The sequence below is a fragment of the Zonotrichia albicollis genome, chromosome 6, assembly GCF_047830755.1.
Source record: "Zonotrichia albicollis isolate bZonAlb1 chromosome 6, bZonAlb1.hap1, whole genome shotgun sequence".
NCBI lineage: Eukaryota > Metazoa > Chordata > Aves > Passeriformes > Passerellidae > Zonotrichia > Zonotrichia albicollis.
The window spans coordinates 245,841-273,545 of NC_133824.1; the positions used below are offsets into that span (position 1 = coordinate 245,841).

Sequence of the window (27,705 nt, forward strand, 5' to 3'; positions counted from 1 at the left end):
CGGCAGCTGGGAGGACCGGAAATTGTCTCCGCCACCTTGAAACCATAGAGAGAAGGGACGGGACGACCGGATATACCCTTCTGGCACGTTGAAACCATAGAGACGGCAGCTGGGAGGACCGGAAATTGTCTCCGCTATCTTGAAACCATAGAGGCGGGGGACGGAATTTATTACTAATTTTTTATATATCTGCATATAGTTGCAATACATTTCTATATTTGCATTTTTGTTTGGCTTGTGTTTCCATTTATATTCTCTATTCATATATCTGTATACATACACGATGCTCTATTAAAAAATAGAATAACTAATTGCAACATATAATGACTTATGTTCCATGTTAAATTTTAAAAATTGACCGAATATATAAAAATAACGTTGGCTCATTCCCATTTCTACACATCTATTTCTTTTGTTTCAATATAGTGAGAGTTATAATTGTATATTTAAAATCCAATTCCTAAATGAAATGACAGAACAAACAGCATCAAATTCCCACCAATATCTTCCAAAAACATCGAGACACCTCCAACAGCCAAACAAGCGTCAGAGAAAAAACAAAGAACACTCTTGTCAATAACAATTCTCATCACGACCGAAAAATGGAACCAAAAGAAAAGAAAACCCTATAGAAACACACACAGCAAATTACAAAAGGTACTAAAAAAAAGTCAAACCAATCTTCTAACCTCCAGACAGTGCCACTCACCCTGAACGTTACTAAAAAAAAAAAAAAAACCGACAAAATTCTACCTCTACGCTAACTCAAAGAATAAACAATCCTCCGTAAAACTAACTTTAAAAACTGAACTAATTAACAAAATGGAAAACATCTCAACCGCTAAAAACTAAGAAATTAACTACCCTAGTAAAAAACAATTTAAAAACCCACCATATAAATACCCATGTTCCCAAAATGCCCCTGAGGAACAATACTCAAAGACATTAAAAGACAACAACAACAACAAAAAAGAAAATGAAGAAACCACCAACAAGAATAATCCCAAAAACCAAATAAGCCTAAATCTGCAACAAAAATATTATTCCCAACTGAATAAACCCATAGTGCCTCAAGCTATCAAAATAAAAATAACACCTAGAAACAAACACAAAGCCTAAAGACAAACGTAACCATAAACAATGTCTCCCAAATTACCCGCAGCCATAAAACATACACTACAATCAAACCAACCAAATAAATAAAAGCCCTGGAAGACGATAAACACACATGCAATTCTCGAGATTAAAAACCCGCTGCTATGAACGACACGACGCTACCTCAAAAGCCCATCGAAACAAACACTACCCGCTCACGCCAATAAAAGCCACCTCAACAGAATTAAAATCCGAACCGCTGCTTCGCGCTACGACCCGTAAAAACCATTGCGCGCCTTTCTAAACATAATACCCCGGCAAAAAAAACATATCCGACTACGAAACCCAATCCGAAACGAACCTTTATCATCCCCACCGGCACCGAGAACCGCAGCACTCAGGAAGAACCCCGTAGCCCTTAGCGTACCCCCGCTGCAAACCGAACACAGCGATGCAATCAATGCCGAAAAAGCGCCTCCGAACCGCGGCACCGCCCCAGCACTGCGAGCAGCCGAAGCCCGCGCTCGCTGCCGGCCCCGGACGGAGCGCGGCTCCCGCCAGGAGACCGGCTCCTCCGGCGGCTCCTCCGGCACGCGGGGCCGGCGCCGGCCCGGAGAGCCGCGCCCGCTGCCCCTGCCCGGCGGGGCCGGCACCGGGCCCGGGGGTGGCGGCGGCGCCCGAGCCCCGCGCCCGGAGCGGCCGGCACCGCCCGGGCCGCCGCAGCAGCGCCCGCGCCGCCTCTGCCGCCCTTGGCCGGCCCGGCGCGGCTCCCTCGGCTCGCACCGGCGCGGCTCCGCCACCGCCGCCCTTGGCCGGCCCGGCCGCGCCAAATCCCCCGTGCGCCCCGGCAGCTGCCCGGGCCGTGCCAGCGCCGCTCCCGAGCGGCAACGTTCCGGCCCGGGCCGCGGCCACCACAAGCGCCCTCCCATGCAGCGGCACGGCCCCATTGCAGCCCTGCAAACGCTGCCACAGCTGCAGCTTCCCGCAACCGAAGCCCGAAACTGACGCCGCAGGCGGGGCTCGCCTCCCTTCAACAAGGGCAAAGAAGTGTCCTCTCCCCTTCACGTTCGTCCCCTACGAGAGCACAAAAGAAGGGGCCCTCCTCAAATGAAAGCCTTCGACTGATGGCAAAGGGCCATTTCCACCTCCATTCAAACCCTTGAAAAGGAGGGACACCGCGGCTGCCCCCTCCATTTCAACCCTAGGGTGATGAAAATGGGGTGGCTGCCTTCAAACCAAACCCATAACACCACAAGAATACTTTTCCCATTCCCCTTCAAATAGAACGCAGGGATTCCCTGTCACCCCCGGGATACCCCCAACAGCCTGGAAAAGGCAGCTTTTCCTGCAATCAACGCCCTTAAAACCACAAGTGAAGAGGGATCCCCTCAGTTCAAACGCAGACAATAAAAGAAGAGGAGCTGCTTCCTCCTCCTTAATCCCTTTCGTCCTCATAAGCTCCATTTCTGCTCCTGGGGAAGCGGGGAGGGACTGGCAAGATGAAATTGCAAAGGGGAAGGACAAAATTCCCCTCTCCAAACGCACACGGGCTCACCTGTTCGGCTGCTGCTCCTCGGCACAAAGGTTCGTCCCTCGGCACCTCCTTTAAGCGATGCTTGGACGTATCCAAGCGCGAATCCGGGTGCTCCCGCCGACCCTGGGAGAAGCAGAGACATGCAGAGACGAGCAGACACAGACAGACACAGCCACGTGCTCTCACACACACTGACACACTCTTGCCACTTACACGCTCACTGCAGCCCTTACCTGAGACGCTGAAGAACGTGCTGTGACACATCTTCTGGCTGCTGCTCCTTGAAGTAAATGGCAGATCCTGGGGAAATCAGCAGCCTCGGGGACCTGTGAGACAACAGGAAGGGTCAACGAGTGGCTATCTGACAGCTAGGACTTGTTCCCACTCTGGACCCATAAACTTTCTACCCAAAATCCCACAAAAGACAGATAAAGAGTAAAATTTCTGTAACTGTTCTACCTAACTGTGACTGCGTGCCAGGGCAGGGCAGCTCTGATCGTAAGTGGTACAATATAAGTACACACAATATAGGCTGAGGTAAACAGTGCAAGTGTAAACAGAGCGTAAGTACACACAATATAAGGTGACACACTTACATACAGTATAAACCAACACAGGTACACACAATATAAACCAATATAGGTACATCCAATGTAAGTACATATAGTATAAACCAACACAGGTACATACAGTATAAGTACGTACAGTATAAGCCAGCATAGGTACACACAATAGAGGTACATACAACATAAGCCAACAGAGGCAGATACAATACAAGCCAGGACTTGAGATAACTCTCTGGAAGACGAATTCTTGAGCCTTGTACCCTTTGAGAAGATGGAACCTAAGGAACTGCTGCAGTCACCTGAGGAGGTGCATCTGAAAAAAAGTCAGGACAAAAGTCAAAGGGCTGTAGAATAATTTAAGAGCTCGGCTAAATTGGGCTGCAATCGGCTAAACTCGGCTATTGTCGGCTGCATTCGGCTGGATGCGCCTCTTCGGCGCGGCTCGGCTTTATTCGGCCGAACTCGGAGCCGCTCTGTGCGCTCGGCGCGGCTCGGCTTCATTCGGCCGAACTCGGAGCCAATCCGTGCGTTCGGCGCGGCTCGGCTCGCTTCGGTCGAACTCGGGGCTTCTCTGTGCGCTCGGCTCGGCTCGGCTCGTTTCGGCCGAACTCGGCGCCAATCCGTGCGTTCGGCTCGGTTCGGCCGAACTCGGAGCCAATCCGTGCGTTCGGCTCGCTTCATTCGGCCGAACTCGGAGCCGCGCTGTGCGCTCGGCGCGCCTCGGAGCCGCTCTGTACGCTCGGCGCGGCTCGGCTTCATTCAGCGGAACTCGGAGCCGCTCTCTACGCTCGGCGCGGCGCGCCTCGGCTCGCGTCGGCCGAACTTGGAGCCCATCCGTGCGTTCGGCGCGGCTCGGCTTCATTCAGCCGAACTCGGAGCCGCTCTGTGCGCTAGGCGCGGCTCGGCTCGCATCGGCCGAACTAGTTGCCGCTCGGTGCGTTCGGCTCGCTTCGGCCGACCTCGGAGCCGCTCTGTGCGCTCGGCGCGGCTCGGCTCGCTTCGGTCGAACTCGGAGCAGCTCTGTTCGCTCGGCTCGGCTCGGCTCGCTTCTGCCGAACTCGGAGCCAATCAGTGCGTTCGGCTCCCTTCGGCCGAACTCGGAGCCAATCCGTGCGTTCGGCTCGCTTCATTCGGCCGAACTCGGAGCCGCTCTGTGCGCTCGGCGCGGCTCGGCTCGCTTCGTCCGAACTCGGGGCGGCTCTGTGCGCTCGGCGCGGCTCGGCTTTATTCGGCCGAACTCGGAGCCGCTCTGTGCGCTGGGCGCGGCTCGGCTCGCTTCGGCCGAACTCGGAGCCAATCCGTGCGCTCAGCGCGCGTCGGCCGAACTCGGAGCGGCTCTGTGCGCTCGGCGCGGCTCGGCTCGCTTCGGCCGAACTCGGAGCCGCTCTGTGCGCTCGGCGCGCCTCGGCTCAGCTCGGCTCGGCTCCCTGAGGGCGGGCAAGCGGCGCCGCCTCACGTTAAACGCGCCCGGCTCGGGGCTCTCCTGCTGCCGCGTCCCGCGGGCGGCCTGCCCATCGCACGGACACGACCGGGAGCGCGGGGCGGCACAGGGGCTCATTAGGCGGTGACCGCACTCGCGCTAATTAGCGCGCACGAGAGCAGCGGGCTCGGTTCGGCTGAGCTCGGCTCCGTTCAGGCAGCCTCGCAAGCCTGGCCTCGGTTCGCTCGAGGCCGTCAGGTTCGGCCGGTCTCGCCTTGCTTCGGCTGAGCTCGTTCCATTCGGCCGAAGGAGGCGTCGTTCGATCGTGTTTTTACAAATATCTTTCTCTATAGATTGTTTATTTCTATATTTAGATTTATACTTCTATAATACTTCTATTATTCCAAATAAAAACCCCGTCTCTAACCAAATAAATACAAAAAACAACCTTCTTTTAAACGAGATTGAAATATTTTTATACTTAGTATAGTTATATTCCCATTTATATTTATAGTTTCTTTTGATGCAGTGTATTAATAATTATATATAATATATGTAAAGTTCTAGAAATGTATTTAAATTATTATTTATATTATGTGTCATATCTACTGCTACAACTAATTTTTTCTTGTTTTTAAACTTTATATATATATCTGTATTTATTTATGATATATTCCTGTACTTAGATTTCTACATTTATATTGTTTGTATTTATAATTTTTACAATCAAAACCCTGCCTATTGACAAATAAAAAAAACCTGCTTTATTTAGCTATTTAAAAAAATATTTTCATGATTACAATTTTCATGTTTATATTTGTAATTTATTCTATATTACATGAGAACACACCTACTCCTGCACCCCAGTGGGGCTTCCTCTCCTGGGGACCTTGGGGTGCCCCAATGTCATCAGAGCCCCGAGTCTTCACCCCCCTCTCCTCTATTTAGAAACTATACAGGAACTTTTTTCTGGAAACAAAGACATTACCTAAATCCTCTCCCCGTGTCCCAGACAGATAGATGTTCAGTTATTAGTTGGCTGGGCAGCAGTTTCTAAAATAGAATGATAAACAAGATGTGAACTTTTTAGCTACAAGCAAATAGGCAAATCTGAACAAGGTACCGATGGCCAGCCACCGAAGTTATTTTGAAGCAATTTTTTAAACAATAAAATACTGCTACCACAAAAATAAAGCAAAAAGCTAACTACTGGCTAAGAAAGAATTAACTTTTGACAGCAACAACATTCCAACCACACAGGCTTTTTCCTGATGTCATACCTTTTAACTACCTCTCTTGGGAATTCTCATCATGTATCCCAAAAGGAATAAATACCTTAGAGCGTCCTAAAGCAAAAAGTAGCACACATGAGCTCCTCACACTCCCGGCAGTGCACTGAGCTCCTCACACTCCAGCGCAGCGTGCACTGAGTCTGCAACAAATTCTGCTCAGTGAGGGTCTGCAAACAAAGGTTCAACTGATGAACTGAACTGATTTTGTAGGGATGTTTTCTAAGCACAGAAGCACAAAAAAGAACAAGCAGAAACAATTCTTAAATAAATCTGCAAGTTTTATTTAGCATATATGCGAGTGATTTCCACCCTGTGGCTTCTCACTTTGATTTGTCTGTAGGTTCAGGAAGATGACAATGCACACTCTGCCTTCCCTGAGCCCCCCACGGCAGCTGAGCGCTGCTCCGTGTGCTCAGATCATCAGGAGCTGGATTACACGTACCCGGACGGACTGGAACTGCTCTGCTGCAGATTCAGGAGACGACGGCAGAGAGGGGCTGGCCGAGGCGTCGTCCGAATTCCATTTCTGTGTGACGAGAAGCGGTTTGTTCCCAACAGCTGCAACATCCCCGGCTCGCTTCCGCGGTGAGTACCGATGGCACACAAATGGCAGCCCGAGGAAATCGTGTTCTGGGCTCTAAGTGGCTGGGACAGGGTCTGATTTTTTGTTTTGTATCTGTATGATGATTAGTACGACAGGGCTCTGAGGGATGACATGGCAACACAGAATTAAAAACTCCTCGATAGGATTACATCGACGTCTAGGAAAAGACAAAAGCCTATCACCCTTCTGAAATCTGCTTTTAATCCAAAGCACGGGGATTGTCACTATACTGCACCTTCCAGCTTTTCAAAGCAGCTTACTTCTGAAGACCAGGAAACATTGATTTCTACAGAAACAATGGGCAACCCCCAGGCTAATTTAAGCACTACTCTTTAATAGGGGATCTGCCAGCGTGCCAGTCCAGCTTCAAGTGCACTTTATTTCAGTCTCACATCCCCACAAAATTCTTCTCACATCTTCCAACCCTGAAATCGTATTTTTCCCTAAGGCTTCTCATCGTTAGCAATTTCAAAGTAACATGGTATTTTTACAACATTCAAAAATGTCATGCTGGACTGTGCTAGAGAGTAATCTGCAAATATAAGCTTAGCAAAGTTTGAATTGACTTGTCCAGAGAAAAAACCTACAAGTGAACACCCACACCTGCCTACAAAGAGCTGACAAGCCCCTGGCAGCTACCACATCAAAGCACAGTGGATGTTTCTAACAGAGGGTAAGGATAACAATACCACCTTTTGTTCTCTCCAGCTTGTTTTCCCTGCAGTCATATTTGCTTCTTATGATTTTTTAGGGATATCAGGTATCGGTTGTGCAGGGTTACGCACTGCGGAGGGATCTCTCGGTGATGCAGCCGTGCCCGGCTCCTCAAGTTCTGGCAGAGGGAGAGACGCGGAAGGATGCATGCAAGGTGCTGCAGTTTTTGCCCGCTGTGGTGCTGTGTATAGACCCGGTGGTGGAGGAAGCGGCATGACCCTGACCCTAACCCTAACCCTGACCCTAACCCTAGCCCTTACCCCGCCCCCAACCTCACCCGAGGGCTCAACCCCACCCCGGGCCCCACCCCGAGGCCTGAACCCCACCCCGAGCCCCACCCCGAGGCCTCAACCCCACCCCGAACCCCAATTAATCTTAAAATGAACCGTAACCCTTATAATTACCCCTTAAAATTAACCCTAATTTTTAAAATTACCGATTAAAACAAAGCCTTATCCAAGATGGCGGCCCCCACGTTGTCACGTGATTGTTTTCTAAGATGGCGATGGTCACGTGACTTTTAGCAAGATGGCTGCGCCCACGATGTCACGTGGTGTCCCGTAAAATGGCCGCGCCCTGGGGTAGTTTCCGGCAAAATGGCCGCGCCCATGCCGGCACGTGGTTTCCGGCAAGATGGCCGCGCCCGTGCCAGCACGTTGCTTCCAGGAAAATGGCGGCGCCCATGCTGACACGCGGTTTTCGGTAAGATGGCGATGCCCAGCCGAGCACGTGGTATGGGGACAAGATGGCGGCGCCCAACCGAATGACGTCACTTCCGGCAATATGGCGGCCGCCATGACCGGATTTTTTCCTCGATTTCTGCCGGAATTTTTGCGCTTTCTACGAGTTCCCGGTGGCCGGAATGCTGCTCCGGTTCGCGTGCGGACAGCGGCGTCGCGGGGAGGGGCTTCTGGGGCGCAGCGGCGGCCTCTGGCCGCGACAGCCTGGCGACGGGGGGCGGTGTCTGGGGGCGGTGCCGCGGGGACGGGCAGCTAAAGGCGGGGCGGCGACCGCAGGAGAGGGCCCGTAGATGGGGGGCAGCGCCCAGGGGCGGGAGGGCCGGAGACGGCCGCTTTTACGACAGTCGCGCTTTACGGCAGTTTTACGACGATCGCGCTTTACTGCCCCTTTTACGACAGTCGCGTTTTACGGCCGCTTTTACGACAGTCGTGCTTTACGGCCCCTTTTACGACAGTCGCGCTTTACGGCCGCTTTTACGACAGTCGCGCTTTACGGCCCCTTTTACGACAGTCGCGCTTTACGGCAGTTTTACGACAGTCGCGCTTTACGGCCGCTTTTACGACAGTCGCGCTTTACGGCCGCTTTTACGACAGTCGCGCTTTACGGCAGTTTTACGACAGTCGCGCTTTACGGCAGTTTTACGACAGTCGCGCTTTACGGCCCCTTTTACGACAGTCGCGCTTTACGGTCCGTTTTACGACAGTCGCGCTTTACGGCCGCTTTTACGACAGTCGCGCTTTACGGCAGTTTTACGACAGTCGCGCTTTACGGCCCCTTTTACGACAGTCGCGCTTTACGGCCGCTTTTACGACAGTCGCGCTTTACGGCCCCTTTTACGACAGTCGCGCTTTACGGCCGCTTTTACGACAGTCGCGCTTTACGGCCGCTTTTACGACAGTCGCGCTTTACGGCAGTTTTACGACAGTCGCGCTTTACGGCCCCTTTTACGACAGTCGCGCTTTACGGCCGCTTTTACGACAGTCGCGCTTTACGGTCCGTTTTACGACAGTCGCGCTTTACGGCCGCTTTTACGACAGTCGCGCTTTACGGCAGTTTTACGACAGTCGCGCTTTACGGCCCCTTTTACGACAGTCGCGCTTTACGGCCGCTTTTACGACAGTCGCGCTTTACGGCCGCTTTTACGACAGTCGCGCTTTACGGCAGTTTTACGACAGTCGCGCTTTACGGCCGCTTTTACGACAGTCGCGCTTTACGGCCGCTTTTACGACAGTCGCGCTTTACGGCAGTTTTACGACAGTCGCGCTTTACGGCCCCTTTTACGACAGTCGCGCTTTACGGTCCCTTTTACGACAGTCGCGCTTTACGGCCGCTTTTACGACAGTCGCGCTTTACGGCCCCTTTCACGACAGTCGCGCTTTACGGCCGCTTTTACGACAGTCGCGCTTTACGGCCGCTTTTACGACAGTCGCGCTTTACGGCCCCTTTTACGACAGTCGCGCTTTACGGCCGCTTTTACGACAGTCGCGCTTTACGGCCGCTTTTACGACAGTCGCGCTTTACGGCAGTTTTACGACAGTCGCGCTTTACGGCCCCTTTTACGACAGTCGCGCTTTACGGCAGTTTTACGACAGTCGCGCTTTACGGCCCCTTTTACGACAGTCGCGCTTTACGGCAGTTTTACGACAGTCGCGCTTTACGGCCGCTTTTACGACAGTCGCGCTTTACGGCCCCTTTTACGACAGTCGCGCTTTACGGCCGCTTTTACGACAGTCGCGCTTTACGGCCGCTTTTACGACAGTCGCGCTTTACGGCAGTTTTACGACAGTCGCGCTTTACGGCCGCTTTTACGACAGTCGCGCTTTACGGCAGTTTTACGACAGTCGCGCTTTACGGCCCCTTTTACGACAGTCGCGCTTTACGGTCCCTTTTACGACAGTCGCGCTTTACGGCCGCTTTTACGACAGTCGCGCTTTACGGCAGTTTTACGACAGTCGCGCTTTACGGCCGCTTTTACGACAGTCGCGCTTTACGGCCGCTTTTACGACAGTCGCGCTTTACGGCAGTTTTACGACAGTCGCGCTTTACGGCCCCTTTTACGACAGTCGCGCTTTACGGCCGCTTTTACGACAGTCGCGCTTTACGGCAGTTTTACGACAGTCGCGCTTTACGGCCGCTTTTACGACAGTCGCGCTTTACGGCCGCTTTTACGACAGTCGCGCTTTACGGTCCCTTTTACGACAGTCGCGCTTTACGGCCCCTTTTACGACAGTCGCGCTTTACGGCAGTTTTACGACAGTCGCGCTTTACGGCCGCTTTTACGACAGTCGCGCTTTACGGCCCCTTTTACGACAGTCGCGCTTTACGGCCGCTTTTACGACAGTCGCGCTTTACGGCCCCATTTACGACAGTCGCGCTTTACGGCTGCTTTTACGACAGTCGCGCTTTACGGCAGTTTTACGACAGTCGCGCTTTACGGCCGCTTTTACGACAGTCGCGCTTTACGGCCCCTTTTACGAGAGTCGCGCTTTACGGCCGGTTTTACGACAGTCGCGCTTTACGGCCGCTTTTACGACAGTCGCGCTTTACGGCAGTTTTACGACAGTCGCGCTTTACGGCCGCTTTTACGACAGTCGCGCTTTACGGCAGTTTTACGACAGTCGCGCTTTACGGCCCCTTTTACGACAGTCGCGCTTTACGGTCCCTTTTACGACAGTCGCGCTTTACGGCCCCTTTTACGACAGTCGCGCTTTACGGCCGCTTTTACGACAGTCGCGCTTTACGGCAGTTTTACGACAGTCGCGCTTTACGGCCCCTTTTACGACAGTCGCGCTTTACGGCCGCTTTTACGACAGTCGCGCTTTACGGCCCCTTTTACGACAGTCGCGCTTTACGGCCGCTTTTACGACAGTCGCGCTTTACGGCCCCTTTTACGACAGTCGCGCTTTACGGCCGCTTTTACGACAGTCGCGCTTTACGGCCCCTTTTACGACAGTCGCGCTTTACGGCCGCCTTTACGACAGTCGCGCTTTACGGCCGCTTTTACGACAGTCGCGCTTTACGGCCCCTTTTACGAGAGTCGCGCTTTACGGCCGGTTTTACGACAGTCGCGCTTTACGGCCGCTTTTACGACAGTCGCGCTTTACGGCAGTTTTACGACAGTCGCGCTTTACGGCCGCTTTTACGACAGTCGCGCTTTACGGCCGCTTTTACGACAGTCGCGCTTTACGGCCGCTTTTACGACAGTCGCGCTTTACGGCCCCTTTTACGACAGTCGCGCTTTACGGCCGCCTTTACGACAGTCGCGCTTTACGGCCCCTTTTACGACAGTCGCGCTTTACGGCCGCTTTTACGACAGTCGCGCTTTACGGGAGTTTTACGACAGTCGCGCTTTACGGCCGCTTTTACGACAGTCGCGCTTTACGGCCGCTTTTACGACAGTCGCGCTTTACGGCAGTTTTACGACAGTCGCGCTTTACGGCCGCTTTTACGACAGTCGCGCTTTACGGCCGCTTTTACGACAGTCGCGCTTTACGGCAGTTTTACGACAGTCGCGCTTTACGGCCCCTTTTACGACAGTCGCGCTTTACGGTCCCTTTTACGACAGTCGCGCTTTACGGCCGCTTTTACGACAGTCGCGCTTTACGGCCCCTTTCACGACAGTCGCGCTTTACGGCCGCTTTTACGACAGTCGCGCTTTACGGCCGCTTTTACGACAGTCGCGCTTTACGGCCCCTTTTACGACAGTCGCGCTTTACGGCCGCTTTTACGACAGTCGCGCTTTACGGCAGTTTTACGACAGTCGCGCTTTACGGCCCCTTTTACGACAGTCGCGCTTTACGGCAGTTTTACGACAGTCGCGCTTTACGGCCCCTTTTACGACAGTCGCGCTTTACGGTCACTTTTACGACAGTCGCGCTTTACGGCCGCTTTTACGACAGTCGCGCTTTACGGCCCCTTTTACGACAGTCGCGCTTTACGGCCGCTTTTACGACAGTCGCGCTTTACGGCCGCTTTTACGACAGTCGCGCTTTACGGCAGTTTTACGACAGTCGCGCTTTACGGCCGCTTTTACGACAGTCGCGCTTTACGGCAGTTTTACGACAGTCGCGCTTTACGGCCGCTTTTACGACAGTCGCGCTTTACGGCCGCTTTTACGACAGTCGCGCTTTACGGCAGTTTTACGACAGTCGCGCTTTACGGCCCCTTTTACGACAGTCGCGCTTTACGGCCGCTTTTACGACAGTCGCGCTTTACGGCAGTTTTACGACAGTCGCGCTTTACGGCCGCTTTTACGACAGTCGCGCTTTACGGCCGCTTTTACGACAGTCGCGCTATACGGTCCCTTTTACGACAGTCGCGCTTTACGGCCCCTTTTACGACAGTCGCGCTTTACGGCAGTTTTACGACAGTCGCGCTTTACCGCCGCTTTTACGACAGTCGCGCTTTACGGCCCCTTTTACGACAGTCGCGCTTTACGGCCGCTTTTACGACAGTCGCGCTTTACGGCCCCATTTACGACAGTCGCGCTTTACGGCTGCTTTTACGACAGTCGCGCTTTACGGCAGTTTTACGACAGTCGCGCTTTACGGCCGCTTTTACGACAGTCGCGCTTTACGGCCCCTTTTACGAGAGTCGCGCTTTACGGCCGGTTTTACGACAGTCGCGCTTTACGGCCGCTTTTACGACAGTCGCGCTTTACGGCAGTTTTACGACAGTCGCGCTTTACGGCCGCTTTTACGACAGTCGCGCTTTACGGCAGTTTTACGACAGTCGCGCTTTACGGCCCCTTTTACGACAGTCGCGCTTTACGGTCCCTTTTACGACAGTCGCGCTTTACGGCCCCTTTTACGACAGTCGCGCTTTACGGCCGCTTTTACGACAGTCGCGCTTTACGGCAGTTTTACGACAGTCGCGCTTTACGGCCCCTTTTACGACAGTCGCGCTTTACGGCCGCTTTTACGACAGTCGCGCTTTACGGCCCCTTTTACGACAGTCGCGCTTTACGGCCGCTTTTACGACAGTCGCGCTTTACGGCAGTTTTACGACAGTCGCGCTTTACGGCCGCTTTTACGACAGTCGCGCTTTACGGCCGCTTTTACGACAGTCGCGCTTTACGGCCGCCTTTACGACAGTCGCGCTTTACGGCCCCTTTTACGACAGTCGCGCTTTACGGCCGCCTTTACGACAGTCGCGCTTTACGGCCCCTTTTACGACAGTCGCGCTTTACGGCCGCTTTTACGACAGTCGCGCTTTACGGGAGTTTTACGACAGTCGCGCTTTACGGCCGCTTTTACGACAGTCGCGCTTTACGGCCCCTTTTACGACAGTCGCGCTTTACGGGAGTTTTACGACAGTCGCGCTTTACGGCCGCTTTTACGACAGTCGCGCTTTACGGCCCCTTTTACGAGAGTCGCGCTTTACGGCAGTTTTACGACAGTCGCGCTTTACGGCCGCTTTTACGACAGTCGCGCTTTACGGCCCCTTTTACGACAGTCGCGCTTTACGGCCGCTTTTACGACAGTCGCGCTTTACGGCAGTTTTACGACAGTCGCGCTTTACGGCCGCTTTTACGACAGTCGCGCTTTACGGCCGCTTTTACGACAGTCGCGCTTTACGACAGTTTTACGACAGTCGCGCTTTACGGCCCCTTTTACGACAGTCGCGCTTTACGGCCCCTTTTACGACAGTCGCGCTTTACGGCCCCTTTTACGACAGTCGCGCTTTACGGCCGCTTTTACGACAGTCGCGCTTTACGGCCGCTTTTACGACAGTCGCGCTTTACGGCAGTTTTACGACAGTCGCGCTTTACGGCCCCTTTTACGACAGTCGCGCTTTACGGCCGCTTTTACGACAGTCGCGCTTTACGGCCCCTTTTACGACAGTCGCGCTTTACGGCAGTTTTACGACAGTCGCGCTTTACGGCCGCTTTTACGACAGTCGCGCTTTACGGCCCCTTTTACGACAGTCGCGCTTTACGGCCGCTTTTACGACAGTCGCGCTTTACGGCCCCTTTTACGACAGTCGCGCTTTACGGCCGCCTTTACGACAGTCGCGCTTTACGGCCCCTTTTACGACAGTCGCGCTTTACGGCCGCTTTTACGACAGTCGCGCTTTACGGCCGCTTTTACGACAGTCGCGCTTTACGGCCGCTTTTACGACAGTCGCGCTTTACGGCAGTTTTACGACAGTCGCGCTTTACGGCCCCTTTTACGACAGTCGCGCTTTACGGTCCCTTTTACGACAGTCGCGCTTTACGGCCGTATTTACGACAGGTTTTTTTCGCCCATCTTGGGGTTTTTCCTTGTTTTTTCCCCTAATTAGCACCCCTTCCCAGGTGCCAGCAATCAACCCTAACCCTAGTCCCCGCCCCCTAATTAGCACCCCTACCCAGGTGCCAGCAATCAACCCTAACCCTAGTCTCCGCCCCCTAATTAGCACCCCTACCCAGGTGCCAGCAATCAACCCTAACCTTAGTCTCCGCCCCCTAAGCCTAGTCCCCGCCCCGTAATTAGCACCCCTACCCAGGTGCCAGCAATCAACCCTTACCCTAGTCTCCGCCCCCTAATTAGCACCCCTACCCAGGTGCCAGCAATCAACCCTAACCCTAGTCTCCGCCCCCTAACCCTAGTCCCCGCCCCCTAATTAGCACCCCTACCCAGGTGCCAGCAATCAACCCTTACCCTAGTCTCCGCCCCCTAATTAGCACCCCTACTCAGGTGCCAGCAATCAACCCTAACCCTAGTCCCCGCCCCCTAACCCTAGTCCCCGCCCCCTAATTAGCACCCCTACCCAGGTGCCAGCAATCAACCCTAACCCTAGTCCCCGCCCCCTAATTAGCACCCCTACCCAGGTGCCAGCAATCAACCCTAACCCTAGTCCCCGCCCCCTAACCCTAGTCCCCGCCCCCTAATTAGCACCCCTACCCAGGTGCCCGCAATCAACCCTAACCCTAGTCCCCACCCCCTGGGGGCGGGGAGATGTGGGGGGTGGTGTTTAGGGATGGGGACTAGGGTTAGGTTTGATTGCTGGCACCTGGGTAGGGGTGCTAATTAGGGGGTGGGGTCCCTATATACTGTATGTAGTAAAAAGAATAAAAACTATATGTCTGGTGCGGCAGTAGGAAATTTCAGGCTCCCGGGGAGTAAATGGTTTGGTTTGTATTTTTAATTCTTTTCCTTTACTCCCCGGGAGCCTGAAATTTTCTACTGCTGCTTTTTTAATTTAAAGCTAGAAAGGAAAACAAAGTTAGAAAGAGAGAAGAGAAAAGCGAGAGAAAAGTGAGAGAAGAGAAAAGTGAGAGAAGAGAAAAGTGAGAGAAGAGAAAGAAACAGAGAGAAGAGAAAGAAACAGAGAGAAGAGAAAGAAGTAAAGCCTGAAAGGGAGAGAGAGAGAAGGAAAAAGAGTGAAAAGGAGAGAAATAGAAAAAAAAAACCACAGGAAGACAGAGAAGAGAAACAAAACAGACAGAAAAGAACACAGAGATAGAAGAAAAGAAGACCGAGAGACAGAAAGAGAAAAGAAAACAGAGAGAAACCAAGACAGAGAGAAAGGAAAAGAAAGGAGGTTGAGAAAATGAAGGATGGGAGTTAGAGGAAAAAGAAATTAACTCTAATCCCCACCAAAGTGAAATCTCAGGACAGAGTGAAAAAAGAAAAGACTGAGAGCAAAAAGGACGAACCAAGGAAAAGGAGAACACAGAGAAACAGAAGCAACAAGAGCAAGGGTGAAAGTTATGAAGGAAAATAAATAAGGTGCAAAGTATAGTCAAAAGAGAGCAAAATAAATACAGTCAGATAAAAGATGAAATTACCCAAATAAGAAAAGGAAGGGGATAGAAACATAGTTACAGAAGCACAGACACAGTGTCAGAAACAGTGAGAAACAGAAACAAAGGGACAGAGACAGATGGAAGTTAGGTTAGAAATAGAAAAGGAAAGTGAGGAGCAACAGGAAGAAATACAGTGGAAAGAAAATACAAAACCACACCAAAAAAACACAAGAGCCACAGTGGGGGTAGGGAAGGGCAGGGGATCTCTTTATTAGGGGGGATTTTACTGGATTGAATGAATGATTTTATTTATACATCAGCAAAATACATTGAAACAGTATACACAAATGTAAATGCAGATAGAAGCCATACACACACTGTTAGAAGTCAAATTTAAATACACAGCAATACACCATATAATGAAAATAGAAAAAGCTTAATTGAAGATTACAGGAAACCCAGAACAACAAAAGCACCAAGAAAACTACATTCATCTACCACACACACTCCCTTCAGATAGCACAAAACCTCACCATCCCTCTCATCACAACTGCTAAATTACACCCCAGAAATCAGTGGTCCTTGGGAACGTGGTTCCCGGGAGCCTGCAAAAAATCCTCCTGCCTGACGAAAACCCCGGTCCCTGGAGGGTCCGCGCCCAAACTTTGGCGATGAACGTCGCCTCGCGGACCGACCGGGACCGAGGGAAAAAAAACCCAGCCGGGGGGAAAAAAAAAAACCCCAGCTGGGGATTTTTTATTCTAAATTTAAAAATGAGTTGAAAAACCTGAAAAACCCAAAGCCATACAAGGTTACAACTCTAGAGCCCTTTAACACACACACACACTTCCTTCAGCTGACACACAAACCCACACTGATTCACACATCAACCGCTCAGCTAACCCTCTGCAACAATTCACACCACTCCTTGGGAACAGGGTTCCCAGAAGCCTCTAAAAAATCCTCCTGACTGACAAAAACCCCAGTCCCTGGAGGGTCCGCGCCCAAACTTTGGCGATGAACATCACCTCGGGGACCAACCGGGACCGAGGGAAAAAAAACCCAGCCGGGGGGAAAAAAAACCCCCAGCTGGGGATTTTTTATTCTAAATTTAAAAATGAGATGAAAAACCTGAAAACCAAAAGTCATACACACAAGGGTAAAGCCAGTCAGCATGCGCTCACACACGCAGGAACGAGCGGAGGCAGACAGACACGCTCGCTTGCTCCCACACACACCCGCACGCTCTTCCGACTTACACGCTCGCTGCGGCCCTTACTCACGACTCTGAAGAACGTGCTTTGACGCATCTTCTGGCTGCTGCTCCTTGACTTCAAATGGTAGATCCCAGGGAAATCAGCAGCCTCGGGGACCTGTGAGATGACAGGAAGGGATCAATGAGCGGGTATGTGACAGCTAGGACCTGTCCCCACTCTGGACCTATAAATTTTGTACCCAAAATCCCACAAAAGACAGATGAAGAGTAAAATTTCTGTAACTCTTCCACCTAACTGTGACTACGTGCCAGGGCAGGGCAGCTCCGATCATAATTGGTACAATGTAAGTACACACAATATAAGGCGATACACTCACATACAGTATAACCACATACAGCATAAGCCAACACAGGTACACACAATATAAGTACATGGAGTATAAGCCAGCATAGGTACACACAATATTGGTACATAAAATACAAGCCAACATAGGGGCATACAACAGAAAGCAGGACTTAGGATAACAATCTGGAAGATTAATTCTTGAGACCTATCTCCTGTGAGAAGATGGAACCAATAGAACTACTGCAGTCACCTGAGGAAGGAGTAAGATGCTCCCTCTAGAAGTCCAAGACAATGGCATGGGAAAAAAGGCACTACCAAAGCTGGTAGTGAGAAGGAACATGGATAACATCTTCTGTAACCCTTCCTGGCTCAAAGAGTAAAAAGGTAAAAATGCCGGAATAAGGAATATCCGGAAAGGAACGTGAGTAGAACAGGAGTGAGATGGCAGGGAGTGGTGCCCACAAAGCGTCGAGATGTAACAAAGGCCTATGACATGGAAGACGACAGACACACGCTATGCAACGCAGACACGGACGATGTAACAGACACGGATGACGTAACACAGAGACAAGTGGCAACTTTCCACTTAGGGACCTGAGATTCCTAGCGCAAGATGAACCAGAGGCTGATGACTCCAAAGGAAAGGAAGCCCTATGACAATAGCATGTGTTAATGAAATGTAACTCATTAAAAGCACTCAGTGCCAAAGCAGTTGAGAAGATGCTCGAGAGGCTCAGCGAGCCTAGAAAAGGAAGTGGACGGCCGAGTGATCGTAGCTATAGCTGCAGACCCGAAGGCGAGCTCCTGGGGAGAAAGATCCGTGACGATGCCGAGTCGAGGAAGGCTGACGACGCAAAGTTCGTGACGCTGTGGAGAGGGGTCGGAACTGCCCTGCCCGGCAAAGGCTCTGATGAAGCTGAAGAGAAAGCCTCTCCCTTTACTTCCAGAGGACCCGTCCCACTACAGACCTCTCTGCTAAGCTGACATGAAACTGCCCCCTGTGATACTAAAGGTTTTTCCCCTTCCCCGACCATGGGCCCCGACACTTAGCTTTCGCAGGGGGAGGGGACAAAATCCATCCTCGGTCGGACATGGATGTCAAGACGTTCTCAAGGTGTGTGCTTCGGCACTGCCATTTCCGAGCTTTGCCTAAGAGCCTCCACAGGGTACCTAAGACAAAACAAAAAAAGTGACTATTGTCCTCAAAACCGGTAATCCCCGGGAGTGCTATGCACCACCGCCCCGGCTCACCTCAAGTCTCGCTTTGAATCCGGAAGGTGCGCAGAAGATACCTGCAAAAACAAAAGGCGCAGGCTTAGCATGCTGCTGCGTAACACTCGCCTAAGAGTCAGCCTGCCTAAACCCCGACTCACCTGCCCTCCTGTGTTCCTTGGCATGCCTAGGGCAGGGAGACAACCTGGAAAGAAACAGAGGAGAAAAGCATGCTGAGATACTGTGAAAACACAACATCCCTACCCTGACAAGGATGCCACAGCAGTACCTTAAGCTTGCACCCACCTGGCATGGGCGTGCTCAGCCAACATAGATTGAAAGGGGCCACCTAAAACAAAAAAAAACAAAACAAGCAGACATGCTTAGAACAGCATCAGAAACTGAGACTGCAGCAATAACAACTGCTTCAGTATGCTACTCAATGCTCACCTTGCCCACTCGGCCTTGACTGCAGCTCTCACCCTTGAATGCTTAAAAAGAGAGACAACGAACACAGCTGTAACAGGTATCAATTATACTCCCTCTACAGAGGAAAGCAGTAACTAACCTGCTCGGGTGAATCCCCTCACACGGGATGGGGCCCTCTGGCCCAGATTTAATTCATCTGAATCTGAAAAAAACGTTAGGACAAGAGTCACACTGTTGCAGGACAACTTAAGAGCTCCAGATGTCCTGTGTCCATCTACAAATCCCATCTGGAGTCCAACTACACCCCACTTTACACATTCCAAGTCCCCGGGCCCTCTCCTATCGCACCAGGCTATGCGGCAGGGCAGAGCAGCCCCGGCACAAATGTGTGCTGACACCCGTGACACAGGACAGACAGGACAGGACACACAACGGGGACACAACAGGAACAGAAATCTCTTGGCAAGGAAAATGGCTGCAAGGACTGAGAGCATGCAAAAGGAGATGACTGAGTTCAAACTGACAGTGAGCTGATGAGGCTCAGAGAACACTGCAGGAAGAAGATGCTAACTGAATGATTGATTCCAAGAACAGTAAAGATGGATGCCTAGGAATCCTATGGTCAGAATCCTCTGCCTGCCCTCACATTCTTTCAAGCCCTAATCCACCATAATGGATGCAGGTGGGGCACAGCTGTCCGTACAGCTCAGAACAAGACATCTGACCGGATGCTTCCAAAGAGAGAAGAGTCTGATGCCTGTCTGAGCTCCCGAGTCAAAAGTTCTATGGCCTGGGTGCCAGGCCAAGGAATGCAGAGATCACAGATGCTAACAATGATGCCAAGGTTTCTGACAGGCCCCTCAATGTGCTAAGGTAAAAGACAGGAGATACACAAACAACACATAATGCACAGCAGACAAGTGACACCAGACACACCGGGACTGCTCTGCCCTGAACACCTCAGCACTGTGATCAAAGGTGAGACTTGGCTTTCATGGGGCCTAAGGGGCCACTTCATGGACACCCCCCCACCGCCAAATTGGACTCAAAAACCCCTCCCAGTAATTCCCAAACCAGCACCCTGCCTTCATCCCCTCTGTGGGTCATAGCCCTCTACTTCTCTCTCAGACATCTGGGGATGCCGGTCCGTGCCAGGTGCAAAGAAAGGCCACCTCGTCAGCTGGGAAGGTCCTGCTGTCACCGGGCTGGTGTCTCTCAGACAGCTAGAGTAAAGAGAACCAAACATCAGTGCCTGATCTTGGCACCGCATCGGCCAAAACCCCACAAGTCTGCTACTCACCCTGCTCCTAGGAAGGCCCGGCACCTGCTAACTCTGACCCTCTGCCATGGATGCAATGCATCTGCACCTGAAAGAAAGTTAGAACATGTGTCAAACACCACCAGGATAACTCACAAGCTGCAAACACCTTAGGTCCATCTAGGAATAGCATCTAGAGCCCAAGTACAGCCCCCATTACAAATTTACACTCCCCAGGGCTTGTCCCATTGCAGCTGGCCATGTGGCAGGGCAGAACAGCTCCGGCACCCATATGTGTGCAGACACCCGTGACACAGAACGTGACAAACAGGGGGACATCAAACACCACACATCATGCTTGTGGTGAGGGCCTCGAGGGAAGAAGGCAAAAGGGACCCCAAAGACACACTAGGGAACACGGCACACCGGAAACCACGACACAAACCAGAGCTGTTCTGCACTGCCCGCCTGAAAGCTGCCATCAAAAGTAGAGCCTCTCCCTTTAGCTGTCCTAAGAGGCCCTTGGACAAGTTTGCTTTTCCCTCCGCTAATTTTTAAATCTGTCCCAAGAACTCCCAACCTGCTACGCCCCCATCTCCAGGCCGTGGCTCCCAACTTATCTTTTGGATGATCGGCGACGGGAATCCACGTTGCACCTGAAATGAGTCTGCTTCAGAGAGCCTCGTGATGGCCTGTGAGCCTCTCGGTCAGCTACAATAAAGAAAACCAAAACCAAAGAATGAGTCCAGAGTTATGTGGGCCAAATCCCAGCCAGTCAGCTACTTGCCCTCTCCTGAGTGTGCCTGGCTCCCTCAGGCTCCAGCTTCATCCTGATTCCAAGGCTGTGGCCTTTATTAGGGCTGGCACCTGGGTTAGAGAAAGGCAAAGTTAAATGGCATTCCTGTGAGTGCAGTGGATGACTCTGTGTGCTCTAAGACATGGGAATGCCTCTGCTAGAAGCCTTGTGGGGGGGGCCCTCAAATAAACAAATAAACACCCTTTCTCACCCTGCTGCCTGCAAACCTCCTCCCAAGAACTCCTAACTGGATACCTGCTCACCCTCCCTCTCCCACTCACAATCCTCCACTCACCTGAAGCCTCAGTCTCAAAAATCATCCTTGACACTGGGCAGATACCTCTTGTGACATGATCAATCTGCTGAAATAATTGCTGTTCTTGAGAGCTGAGCAATAACAACCACTTCTCTCCACGGCTCACCTTGACTGCTGGTATCCAGATTCACTTCCTAAAAAGAAAGACAAAGAAGTGAGCTCTAACAGAGTCACCATGTACACTTCTGCTCCACAGACAAATGGGGCCTCACCTGCTCGGGGGAATCCCCTCACACGGGATGGGGCCCTCTGGCCCAGATTTAATTCATCTGAATCTGAAAAAAACGTTAGGACAAGAGTCACACTGTTGCAGGACAACTTAAGAGCTCCAGATGTCCTGTGTCCATCTACAAATCCCATCTGGAGTCCAACTACACCCCACATTACACATTCCAAGTCCCCGGGCCCTCTCCTATCGCACCAGGCTATGCGGCAGGGCAGAGCAGGCCCGGCACAAATGTGTGCTGACACCCGTGACACAGGACAGGACGGACAATGGGGACACAACACAGACAGAAACCTCTAGGCAAGGAAAATGGCTACAAGGACAGAGAAAAGTCAAAAGGTGATGACCAAGGTGAGACTGATGGTGAGCTCATGAGGCTCAGAGAACCTGGAGGAAGAAGATGCTAAACTGGATGATTCATCCCAAGAACAGCAAAGATGAATGCCCAGGAATCCTACAGTCAGAATCCTCTAGCTAACCTCATACTAGTAGAACTCCTAATCCACCATAATGGATCCAGGTGAGGCATAGCTGTCCGTACAGCTCAGAACAAGACCTGACAAGACATCTGACTGGATGCTTCCAAAGAGAGAACTTTTGACTGGGGAGCTCAGACAGGTATCAGAATCACATCTATGGCCTGGGTGCCAGGCCAAGGAATGCAGAGATCACAGATGCTAACAATGATGCCAAGGTTTCTGACAGGCCCCTCAATGTGCTAAGGTAAAAGACAGGAGATACACAAACAACACATAATGCACAGCAGACAAGTGACACCAGACACACCGGGACTGCTCTGCCCTGAACACCTCAGCACTGAGATCAAAAGTGAGACTTGGCTTTCATGGGGCCTAAGGGGCCACTTCATGGACACCCCCCCACCGCCAAATTGGACTCAAAAACCCCTCCCAGTAATTCCCAAACCAGCACCCCGCTCTCACCCCTCTGTGGGACTTAGCCCTCTACTTATCTCTCAGACATCTCAGGATGCAGGCCCATGTCATGTACAAAAGATGGTGGCCTCTACATCTGGGAAGGTCCTGCTGGCACTGCTGTTCAACAATCTCCTGGTGTTTCTTAGCCAGCTATATTAAAGAAAACCAAATATCAATGCATGACCTCAGCAGCACGCTGGCCAAAACCCAACCATTCTGCTACTCACCATTGTCCCAAGAATGCCTGGTGCAAAAATAGGAACAGATGCTCAGAGTTGCAGCAGAGAGACTTGAGCAATAACAACTGCCTCTGTAAGCTACTCACTGCTCACCTTGCCTGCTGATATCCAGCTTTACTTCCTAAAAAGAAGAACAGCGCTGTAACAGAGTCACACTTTAAACTCCCCCTGCAGAGACAAACAGTGACTGACCTGCTCTGGGGAACCTCCTCACCCAGCATGGGTGGATGGATGGATTTTGCCATGGATTTTATCCTCTTCATCTGAAAGTCAGGACAAAAGTAAAAGGGCTGCAGGATGACTTCACAGCTCCAAACGTCTTGTGTCTATCTAGAAATATCATCTAGAGTCCAGTGACACCCCACAAACTGCAAGGCCCCAGGACTTGTCCCATTGCAGCTGGCCATGCGGCAGGGCAGAACAGCTCCGGCACCCATATGTGTGCAGACACCCATGACACAGAACGTGACAAACAGGGGGACATCAAACACCACACATCATGCTTGTGGTGAGGGCCTCGAGGGAAGAAGGCAAAAGGGACCCCAAAGACACACTAGGGAACACGGCACACCGGAAACCACGACACAAACCAGAGCTGTTCTGCACTGCCCGCCTGAAAGCTGCCATCAAAAGTAGAGCCTCTCCCTTTAGCTGTCCTAAGAGGCCCTTGGACAAGTTTGCTTTTCCCTCCGCTAATTTTTAAATCTGTCCCAAGAACTCCCAACCTGCTACGCCCCCATCTCCAGGCCGTGCCTCCCAACTTATCTTTTGGATGATCGGTGATGGGAATCCACGTTGCACCTGAAATGAGTCTGCTTCAGAGAGCCTCGTGATCGCCTGTGAGCCTCTCGGTCAGCTACAATAAAGAAAACCAAAACCAAAGAATGAGTCCAGAGTTATGTGGGCCAAATCCCAGCCAGTCAGCTACTTGCCCTCTCCTGAGTGTGCCTGGCTCCCTCAGGCTCCAGCTTCATCCTGATTCCAAGGCTGTGGCCTTTATTAGGGCTGGCACCTGGGTTAGAGAAAGGCAAAGTTAAATGGCATTCCTGTGAGTGCAGTGGATGACTCTGTGTGCTCTAAGACATGGGAGTGCCTCTGCTAGAAGCCTTGTGGGGGGGGCCCTCAAATAAACAAATAAACACCCTTTCTCACCCTGCTGCCTGCAAACCCCCTCCCAACAACTCCTAACTGGATACCTGCTCACCCTCCCTCTCCCACTCACAATCCTCAACTCACCTGAAGCCTCAATCTCAAACATCATCCTTGACACTGGGCAGATCCCTCCTGAGACACGATGAATCTGCTGCAAAAAGAGTTGTGCTTGACACAACCTGGAATTTCTGAAAGGTGTGCTCCTCCTGAAAACCATAAAAAACAAACCAAGAACAAAACCAGAAATTACAAAGGTGCTTTAACACCCCTAAACACAAAACCCAAAATTGTGAACCTACATACTCCCTGTATTCCATGCTGTTTTCTTCACAGTCTCTTCCAAGCCTCTGCTGCTTTAGATGCCCAGAAACACCTGCTGGAAACAAGCTGAGATGAGCTGAAAGAGCCTTTTCACTGAAATGAGAGGAGAACTCCTACCCCAGCACACCCCAGAGAGGGAATGAAGCCCCTCGGCCAAGGCTGGGGTTAATATACCCCCGATGGTGCCCGCCTCTCGTTCCCATGGCACCCAGGAAAAGGAAGGGGGCAAATCCTCCCAGGTGTAAAAGCCCTCAGAACAGCTGCAGCTGTTTGGCCTCTCTGACTCAGATTCAAGGGGAGTAAAGGGCTTGTTATAGAAGAAAACTCTTCACAAAAATAACAGTGCTTTCTTTTTTGCAACAGCTACTTGGAGCAGAAGAACAGAAAACTGGTAAGACATAAAACTTTGTGGTTAGGTAGCATAGCTGGATAAATTGGGTCATTTGCTGTTAACTTACATAATTATTCTGTATTTAACCAAAGCCATCTGTAGCAGATAGGGCCTGGCGTTCGGAAGATCTCGTGATGTTACGGGAAGACAGGGCCCCTGCCCCCTTAGATAAGAAAATTAACATAGGAATGTAGCCCCCCCGAACTGGATTCCGGTAACTTTCCACTTGCCCAGGTAACTTTCCATCCCCTACTAACCATAGATGGTAAAGACAGACCCCCACCTGACGTAGAAGCCCCCTAGACTATAAAACCCCACGGGAAGAGAGAATAAAGGCCTTTGATCCTCCACCATATTGGTGTCTGCGTGTTTCTTAGGCCCGAGTGACCCTGGGGAATGGGTCACCGTGCTGTCTCCTGAAACCAGGCCGCCTGCCTTGTATCAGAAGGCAACATTCTGGTGCCGAAAACCCGGGAAGCCGATCAGCGCCCGGGGAACGGGGATTCGCCTGGACACGAAGCAGCGGCTGCCAGCGGCCGGTTCCGACTGCAGCGTGGGGAGACGTCCCCGGACCAGCAAGGAACATGGAATCCTATGCAAAGGTCGTATCAGATATGCATGCACAGTTTAGGATAGAATGTAAAATTAAGTGTGAGCTCAGGAATTCTAATCTTGCTATTGCAAGGCTCCTAGAGCTCGGGACGATCGAACGTCCGGTAAATATATTATATTCGGAAGTGCGGGAGAAGCTCACTGCCGCCTTAGCAGAGGATACTAAGTCCTCAGGCAGTGGTAAAAGCCTCAAAGCGTGGGGGAAAGGAGAAGAGGCCCTACGCAAGGCATTAGAAGAACAGGAGACGTGGAAAGTCGCGCATATACGTTTATTTCTTGCAGTAAAGCGGGGGGCGGGGGCCGCGACTCACACAGTGTCTGAGAGCGATCGGATTGAATGCGGGAATATGCCGGGGCCGGGAGCGTTCCACCCCTTCCCGAGCCCGAGCCCAGACTCCCCAGGGGACCCCCCGGAGCCCCCATGGGACCCCCCGACCCTCTCGCGGAGCCCGCCGGGTCCCAGCCCCCCCACGGAACCTTCCGAAAAATCCGCGGTTTCTCTATCCGTCCCTTCCCCGCCGGCCGCCAGCCCAGCGCGGGAGGCAGAGTGGCACGCGCAGCTCTTCTGCCGGGGACAGGCAGAGGAGGCGCGGAACGCGGCCGACCCCGCCGGGAGCGGCGCCGACTCCCCGCCGCCGTATGGGTTTGAAGATGGCGCCGAAACACATGGTGAGGGCGGAAGTAAGGAGACGGGGGCGGAAATGCAGTCAGCGCGCCCCAGAACGCATGTGCGGGAGAGGGGGGAGAAGGGGCGGCCCCTGCAGTGGAGCGGAAGACCAATCAGAGCGCTCTATTCAAATTAGGTCCTTATAGGGTAAGGACCTTCTTCAGCAGCAGGCGGGGGGAGCGCAGGGAGAAGGAACGGCACCACCCCCGAAGGGAGGAGCGGGGTCGGACCGAGCCCGGCTGGGACTCGGAAACCGAGAGAGCAGAATTAATACTGTTTCGAGCGAAACCTAATAAAGCTTTAAACAATATCGGGAAACGGTCGCAACACAAACTCACCGATTGGGGAAAAACAAAGACAGCTTGTAGGGACCGAGCGCCGGCAGCCCCCATGAACGCTTTCCCCGTGGGAGTTGCCGGAGCGCAGGGAAACCAGCGGGGGGCATATACCCCAGTTAACCCAGGAGAAGTCAAAGCGATTTCAGAAAGAGGAGTCAATTCAGCTGTAGTACCCACGTTTGTGAACGACCTTTCTAACAATAATGATCTGTTCACTTTTGATATTACGCAAATAAGCCGCATGCTTTTTGATGGGGCAGGACGGATTCTATTTAAACAGGGGTGGCGGGACGACCGCGTTAGCCCAGGCTTCTGGGGAAAGGCAGCAACTCAGCGAGCTGTCCCCAGCCGGCACAGCTTTCCCTGGCAGCATCCTTGCTCCGAGCACGCCCGAGAGGGATTGTAGGAGCTGCGGGAAGACACCCCGATGCAGCGGCCCAGCCACGGCGACCCCCAGGAGGGCAGGAGACCCTCGTGCCCTGTGCCCTCACAGGGAGCGGTCAATTTTGCATCCCCGCTTACGGTGCAATGGCCGAGCGGTCGGACCAAACAAAGTGATTAAAAGCGTGCCAAAAAGAAAAACGCAACCTACCCTAAAACCTTACCCACTAGAGTTAGCAAAGTCCCAACCGGCCATGCGGAAGTCTTTCAGACAGACCGCGCAGCCAGATCGTACTCAGACCCAATCCTTCGTAGGTTAGAAGCTACCTTTATATCCCTGAATGAATCCAACCCTAACCTAACCGAATCCTGCTGGCTTTGCTACGATGTCAAACCTCCCTTTTATGAAGGAATTGCTTTAAACACTCCCTTCAGTTACTCCACAGCCGATGCCCCCCACCAGTGCAGATGGGAAACCCCTCGCAAAGGAATCACCCTGAGTCAGGTCACAGGCCAGGGCAGATGCTTTGGCAATGAAACCCTAGCTAGGCGGAGAGGCAACATCTGCACCAAAGTTGTCAAGCCTAACAGGAAAAACAATAAGTGGGTAGTCCCATCCGCACCTGGGATGTGGGTTTGCCAGCGGTCTGGAGTGAGTCCCTGTGTGTCTCTTGCCAAATTTGATGACTCTAACGACTTTTGTGTCCAAGTTCTGATTGTTCCTAGGGTCCTGTACCACTCAGACGAAGAGGTGTACCACCTTTTTGAGGAACCCAGCCGGCTCCACAAAAGAGAAATACTAACAGGTGTAACTATCGCAATGCTGCTCGGGCTAGGAGCAGCAGGAACGGCAACGGGTGTCTCAGCCCTAGCGACACAGCACCAAGGACTGTCCCAGCTGCAAATGACCATCGACGAGGACCTGCAAAGGATCGAGAAATCCATTTCCTTCCTGGAGAAGTCAGTCTCCTCTCTCTCGGAAGTGGTCTTGCAGAACAGGCGAGGTCTGGACCTCCTGTTCATGCAGCAAGGGGGCCTGTGTGCCGCCTTGAGAGAGGAGTGCTGCTTCTATGCAGACCACACAGGAGTCGTGAGAGACTCCATGGCAGAACTCCGAAACAGACTGGCTCAGAGGCAGAAGGACAGGGAAGCCCAACAGGGCTGGTTCGAGTCCT

At 52.1% G+C, this 27,705-nt stretch overlaps 1 protein-coding gene and 2 long non-coding RNA genes across 5 annotated transcripts in view; all 3 read right to left on the reverse strand.

Annotated features, from left to right (window-relative positions):
* Positions 1-3,363, reverse strand: part of LOC141729314 (uncharacterized) — a 78,610-nt gene extending 75,247 nt beyond the window's left edge. The window contains exons 1-2 of the long non-coding RNA XR_012580664.1: positions 2,863-3,363; positions 2,651-2,752 (exon numbers count right to left, since the gene is read on the reverse strand). This is a non-coding gene — a long non-coding RNA (uncharacterized LOC141729314). The remainder of the gene's footprint in view (positions 1-2,650; positions 2,753-2,862) is intronic.
* Positions 3,364-20,930: 17,567 nt separating this feature from the next.
* On the reverse strand, positions 20,931-23,435 carry LOC141729317 (uncharacterized). 2 transcript variants are annotated; one of them, XR_012580669.1, is made up of 3 exons: positions 21,481-23,435; positions 21,248-21,402; positions 20,931-21,023 (listed from the first exon to the last, which is right to left on the reverse strand). It is a non-coding gene; the product is annotated as an uncharacterized LOC141729317 (long non-coding RNA). The 2 variants fall into 2 exon arrangements; XR_012580670.1 differs by lacking the exon at positions 20,931-21,023 and having other exon boundaries at positions 21,112-21,402; positions 21,481-22,579; positions 22,657-23,434.
* Positions 23,436-23,568: 133 nt separating this feature from the next.
* LOC141729316 (uncharacterized) lies at positions 23,569-27,467 on the reverse strand. 2 transcript variants are annotated; one of them, XM_074542219.1, is made up of 5 exons: positions 26,150-27,467; positions 25,622-25,902; positions 24,124-24,196; positions 23,905-24,026; positions 23,569-23,680 (listed from the first exon to the last, which is right to left on the reverse strand). In XM_074542219.1, the coding sequence occupies exons 1-5, from the start codon at positions 26,254-26,256 to the stop codon at positions 23,589-23,591; spliced, it is 675 nt and encodes a 224-aa protein (XP_074398320.1). In that variant the 5' UTR covers positions 26,257-27,467; the 3' UTR covers positions 23,569-23,588. The 2 variants fall into 2 exon arrangements, 1 of the variants encoding a protein (XP_074398320.1); XR_012580668.1 differs by lacking the exons at positions 23,569-23,680; positions 25,622-25,902; positions 26,150-27,467 and having other exon boundaries at positions 23,787-24,026; positions 24,120-25,603.
* Between the last annotated feature and the right edge of the window lie 238 nt (positions 27,468-27,705).